This window comes from Triticum urartu, chromosome 7A (assembly GCF_056163025.1).
Source record: "Triticum urartu cultivar PI428250 chromosome 7A, HENAU_Tu73, whole genome shotgun sequence".
Lineage (NCBI taxonomy): Eukaryota > Viridiplantae > Streptophyta > Magnoliopsida > Poales > Poaceae > Triticum > Triticum urartu.
This window is the reverse complement of record NC_141879.1, coordinates 269,100,017-269,105,574: the sequence shown is the minus strand read 5'-3', so window position 1 is coordinate 269,105,574 and position 5,558 is coordinate 269,100,017. Positions and strand designations below refer to the sequence as shown.

The 5,558-nt window shown below is 46.4% G+C and overlaps 2 protein-coding genes across 2 annotated transcripts; both read right to left on the bottom strand.

The window, feature by feature from the left end:
- Window positions 1–251: 251 nt before the first annotated feature.
- Window positions 252–1,430, bottom strand: LOC147959282 (uncharacterized). Its single transcript, XM_087532587.1, has 2 exons — window positions 1,226–1,430; window positions 252–784 (listed from the first exon to the last, which is right to left on the bottom strand). The coding sequence occupies exons 1-2, from the start codon at window positions 1,428–1,430 to the stop codon at window positions 252–254; spliced, it is 738 nt and encodes a 245-aa protein (XP_087388713.1).
- A 2,523-nt stretch (window positions 1,431–3,953) lies between these two features.
- On the bottom strand, window positions 3,954–4,607 carry LOC147959281 (uncharacterized). The gene has a single exon (XM_087532586.1). It carries the CDS (start codon window positions 4,605–4,607, stop codon window positions 3,954–3,956), a length of 654 nt encoding a protein of 217 aa, XP_087388712.1.
- Window positions 4,608–5,558: the final 951 nt, after the last annotated feature.

Sequence of the window (5,558 nt, the reverse complement as noted above, 5' to 3'; positions counted from 1 at the left end):
GTTGGTTCACCACCAAGATTACCAGGAGAATATTTTACACATGATGAACATTTTAGTCTTCATGTTTGTGCATTTTTGAAATTCACACACAATTTGAAATTGAATTCAGCTAGAATTTGAAATGGAATATTGATCAAGTGACCAAGCACTGTTATAGCAAAATGATTAGCTTGATCTCAGAGATTACTGTAGCATCATTACATCGGGGTGTTACAATTCTCCTCCTCTAAAAGAAATTCTCGTCCCGAGAATTAAGAGGTAGAAGGGAACAAGTCGGGGTATTCAGCATGGAGGTTATCCTCGCGTTCCCAAGTGGCTTCATCTTTAGAATTATTTGACCATTGCACCTTGAGGAACTTGGTAACCTTCTGGCGTGTTCGACGTTCATCTTCTTCAAGAATGCAGATCGGATGCTCTTTGTATGTGAGATCATCTTGAACTTCAATCAATTCCGGATCCACTTCACGTTTCGGATCCTTGAAGCATCGACGAAGTTGCGACACATGGAAGACATCATGGACGTGAGAGAGCTGGGCGAGGATGCAGAAGGGACCAATGTAGCGTGGAGCAAGCTTGCCCTGGACTCCGAACCGATGAGTGCCTCTCAAGGGAGTGACACGCAGATAAGCTTGTTCACCAGGTTGATAAGTTGAACCCCAGTGTTTCCAGTCATAGTTGCTCTTCTGGCGGGACTGGGCCGCCTTGAGATTATCCCAGACAATGCGAACCCGCTCTTCAGCTTGTTGAATAATGTCTGGACCAATGAGCGTCCGTTCCCCAGTTTCTGACCAATTCAGAGGGGTTCGGCACTTACATCCATATAGCACTTCGAAGGGTGCCATCTTCAGGCTGGCTTGATAACTATTGTTATAAGAGAACTCTGCATAAGGGAGAGATTCTTCCCACTTCTTGACAAAAGAAATAACACAAGCTCGAAGCATGTCTTCAAGAATTTGATTGACTCGCTCGACTTGGCCTTGGGATTGGGGATGATAAGCAGTGCTCCAGGTAATATGAGTTCCCATTGCCTCTTGGAAACTATCCCAGAACTTCGAAGTGAATAAACTACCACGGTCTGAACTAATCTCCTTCGGAATGCCGTGGAGTGACACAATTCGGGAGATATACAAGTTTGCCAATTGACTAGCAATGATAGTCTCCTTGACTGGCAGAAAGTGAGCAACCTTCGAGAATTGGTCGATGATGACAAAGATAGCATCGTTACCTTTCTGTGACTTGGGAAGGCCAGTGACGAAGTCCACCTGAATCTTATCCCACTTCCATTCAGGAATAGGGAGAGGTTGCAGAAGTCCAGCCGGTTTCTGATGTTCTGCTTTGATGTGACGACAAATGTCACATTCTTCGATATATCGAGCAATATCTTGCTTCATCTTGGACCACCAATACTTCTGACGAATGTCTAAGTACATCTTGGTACTTCCCGGATGAATAGAGAGAGGGGTGTCATGCGCTTCTTTCATCACCTTCTCTGTCATAAGCTCGAAGCGGGGTACTACAATGCGATCTCTGAAGTACAAGGTTCCATCTTCACCAAGTGAGAAATCTCTGGATTTCTCTAAGGCAAGATCCTTTTTCATCAGATCAACATGAGCATCTTTGGCTTGAGCAGACTTGATTGCTTTCAGAAGAGTTGGTTCCAAGACAAGGTTATTCAGAGAACCCTATGGAACTAGTTGAAGGTTCAGCTTGCATAGCTCTTCATAAAGGCGGGGTTGAGCTTTGTAGACCATGTGGTTTTTGCAATAAGACTTATGGCTCAGGGCATCGGCCATTACATTAGCCTTACCAGGGGTATAGGATATACCGCAGTTGTAGTCAGCAATAGCTTCCATCCATCGTTGCTGACGGAGGTTCAGATCTGGCTAAGTAAACAAATACTTCAGACTCTGATGATCAGTGAAGATCTCGCAACGATTACCGAGAAGGTACTGTCGCCATAGCTTCAGTGCATAGATAACCGCAGCAAGCTCAAGGTCATGAACTAGGTAGTTCTCTTCGTGAGGGCGCACTTGACGGGAGGCATAAGCAATCACTCTGCGCTCTTGCATTAGGACACAACCTAATCCTTGACGTGAAGCATCGCAATAGATGACGAAGTCTTTGCGAGAATCAGGTGGAGCAAGCACTGGGGCAGATGTCAGCTTGTCCTTGAGTGCCTGGAAACTTTCCTGACATTTGTCTGTCCAATCGAACTTAACGCCTTTGTGTAGCAGATTGGTCAGTGGCTTGGCGATCTTGGAGAAGTTCTCGACAAAGCGACGACAATAGCTGGCTAGTCCGAGAAAGATTCTGACTTGCTTGACAGTCTTCGGAGGGGTCCAGTCAAGAATAGCCTGAACTCGCTCTAGGTTGAAGGCAATACCATCCTTGGAGACGACATGACCAAGGTAGGTGACTTCAGGTAACCAAAATTCGCACTTGAAATACTTGGCATAAAGTTGATGTTCTCGAAGCTTCTCTAGAACAAGTCGAAGATGTTCAGCATGTTCTTCTTTGTTCTTTGAATATACCAGGATATCATCCGATGAACTTGTCGAGGTAATCCATGAATATGTAGTTCATCAGACGGGAGAATGTGGCTGGAGCATTGGTCAAGCCAAAAGACATGACGGTGTACTCGTAAGAACCATAACGAGTGACGAATGCGGTTTTTGGGATATCCTCTTCGCGAACACGGATCTGGTGGTAACCCAACCTCAAGTCAAGTTTAGAGAATATTGATGAACCAGCCAGTTGATCATACAGATCATTGATCCGAGGAAGGGGATATTTGTTCTGAATTGTAGCTTGGTTGATAGGACGATAGTCTTGGACCAAACAGTTCGTTCCATCCTTCTTCTTCACAAAGAGAGAAGGTGCTCCCCAAGCTGAGGAACTTGGACGAATGAAACCCTTGCGAAGAGACTTGTCAATTTCCTCCTTAAGTTCAAGGAGCTCATGAGGTGGCATCTTGTAGGGTCGTTTGGGGATAGGAACGGTGCCTGGTTTCAAGTCGATGACGAACTCGATAGCCCGAGTAGGAGGTATTCCTGGAAGTTCTTCTAGAAAGACATCTAGGAAGTCGTGAAAAACTGGAATCTTTTCAATTCCCTCAAGAGGTGCTGCATTCAACGCATTCAAGGCATAAAGCCGTGCTTCAGCATTTCAAACAAGTCAAGCATGATAGCTTACTATCTCACTAGAAGGATGTAGGAGGTGAACGGTCTTAGTGGCACAACCATAGAAGCGGTATGTGCTTTCAACCAATCCATTCCCAGAATGAGGTCAATACGGGAAGACTTTAGGATAATGGGAGAGGCATGAAACTCTAACCCTTCAATCTCAATGACGACGTCCTGGCTAACCATAGTGGTCCAACATTGGCCCTCGGGGGTGTTTACCACTAATGGAATGTGCATCTCTTCGTATTTAATGCCATGCCTGAATGCAAAATCTTCTGATATGAAAGAATGAGATGCCCCTGTATCAAATAAAACAGCAGCTGGTACCGAATTAACAAGGAGAGTACCCATCAGAGTAGCAGGCTGGTCTTGAGCTTCATTCAGATCAATGTTGTTAGCCTGCCCACGACCATATGGTCTGGCATTATGGTTGCGGGGTTGATTGATACCACGAGCATTAGAATGTAGGGCCAGCTGATTCTGATTCTGAGGGCAGTTCCTGGAATGGTGACCTGGAAGGCCACACTTGAAGCACAGACCAGCATTGGGGTTGGGAGCAGGAGCTTGGGGTCGTGCAGTCCGAAGAGGCTGCCTCGTTGGTGGAGGAGGCAAACACGGAGCAGCATAGGACTGTCTTGGTGTTGGTGCAGTTGGACGATACAAGCTGTGGGGAATCCATATCTGATGCTTCTGTGCTGACGGGCCCGAAGATGAGCCAGCATCACGGCTGCACCTGAGGGATCCCCGGTGTTCCTGAAGGCCAGTCTCAACCTAAATAGCCTTGTTCACCAAGGTGGCGAAGTCGGCAAAGTCATGAGCGAGGAGTGCTAGCTTGATATCAGGGTGAAGTCCATCACGGAACTTTTCTTTCCTATGAGCATCAGTTGCAATATCTTCTTCAGCATAACGAGACAAGTCCAGAAATTCCCGCTGGTAAGCATCTACAGTATTGTTGCCTTGGGTGAGGTTGCAGAACTCTCGCTTCTTCCTGTCCATGATTCCCTGAGGAATGAAGCGGGCATGGAAAGCAGCTTGGAAATCCGGCCAAGTGATGACCGTTCCAGCAGGCAGGGTACGCCTGTGGCTGTCCCACCATTGAGCAGCGGGACCCTTCAGAAAGAATGTTGCAAAGGTGACATAGCTAGCAGGGGCCACACTAGCATACTCCAGTTCATACGTGATGTCGCGGAGCCAGTCATTAGCATCAAGTGGCTGAGTTGAGCTACGGTAATTAGTTGGGTTGAGGCGCATGAAGTCCTGCAGAGTTACGGGGGTTGGTTGTTGATTCATGTCCGGACGAGGAAACTGAGACATCATTCCTTCCATGAACTGGCGGTTCAGCTCAAATTGTTGCATCATTCCAGCAAAGAATTCGGGCGGTGGTGGAGCGTTGCCACCACGGCCACGACCAGCGAGTCTAACCATCCCGCTAACATGTAACAGGGGGTCGTTCAGTGTTGAGCATTTGCAAACACAAGTATCATTCATGATGAAACATGCATAATGAAAGAGGTATGTTGGATACCACATAGTAGTCATCATGACAGTGTGTGTACTATCCAGAATACTATTCTAAGGAAAACTATGGTCTATCTAGATTTGGGGTGAATGTGGTCACGGGATCCTAATGTTAGAGTTAGTAAAACCATTTTAACCTGAATAGAATAGAGATCAGAGTCCCAGAGTATAGACGAGGAATAAAAGATCCTAATACCACCCATATGGCGACGGGGGCCCGTAAGACACACGACCATGTTAGTAAAAGTTCTAATTGACTAGACTCAACTTCGGCCATGGAGTTGGAAAGGGGGCTACCTACAGGCAGTCGGCTCTGATACCAACTCGTGACGCCCTCGATTCAATCGTACACTAATCATACACGCAAATGTGTACGGTCAAGATCAAGGACTCACGGGAAGATATCACAACACAACTCTAGACACAAATTAAAATAATACAAGCTTTATATTACAAGCCAGGGGCCTCGAGGGCTCGAATACACAAGAGTCAGCGGAAGCATCAATATCTGAGTACAGACATAAGTTGAACAAGTTTGCCTTAAGAAGGCTATCACAAAAACAACAACGATCGAAAAGGCAAGGCCTCCTGCCTGGGAGCCTCCTAACTACTCCAAGTCGTCAGCGGCCGTCACGTAGTTGTAGGCACTCTCGGGGTAGAAGTAGTCTTCAGTGGTGTCGTCTGGCTCCTAGGATCCGTCATCTGGTCGCAACAATCGGGTATGGGTGAAAAGAGGTAGCAAAGCATCCGTGAGTACTCATCCAAATTACTCGCAAGACTTACATCAGATCTAAACTAAGTATGCATCTGTATCAAACGAATGGGTTGTATCTGTGGACTAAACTGCATAATGCCAGA

What these genes read in the sequence shown, in the direction of transcription:
- LOC147959282 (XM_087532587.1), bottom strand. Translation starts at nt 1,430, where the DNA reads ATGTACTTAGACATTCGTCAGAAGTATTGGTGGTCCAAGATGAAGCAA. An exon ending in CCTTCCCAAGTCACAGAAAG is followed by an intron (nt 785 to 1,225) that starts GTAACGATGCTA and finishes TGAATTGGTCAG; the next exon opens with AAACTGGGGAACGGACGCTC.
- LOC147959281 (XM_087532586.1), bottom strand. Translation starts at nt 4,607, where the DNA reads ATGGTTAGACTCGCTGGTCGTGGCCGTGGTGGCAACGCTCCACCACCG.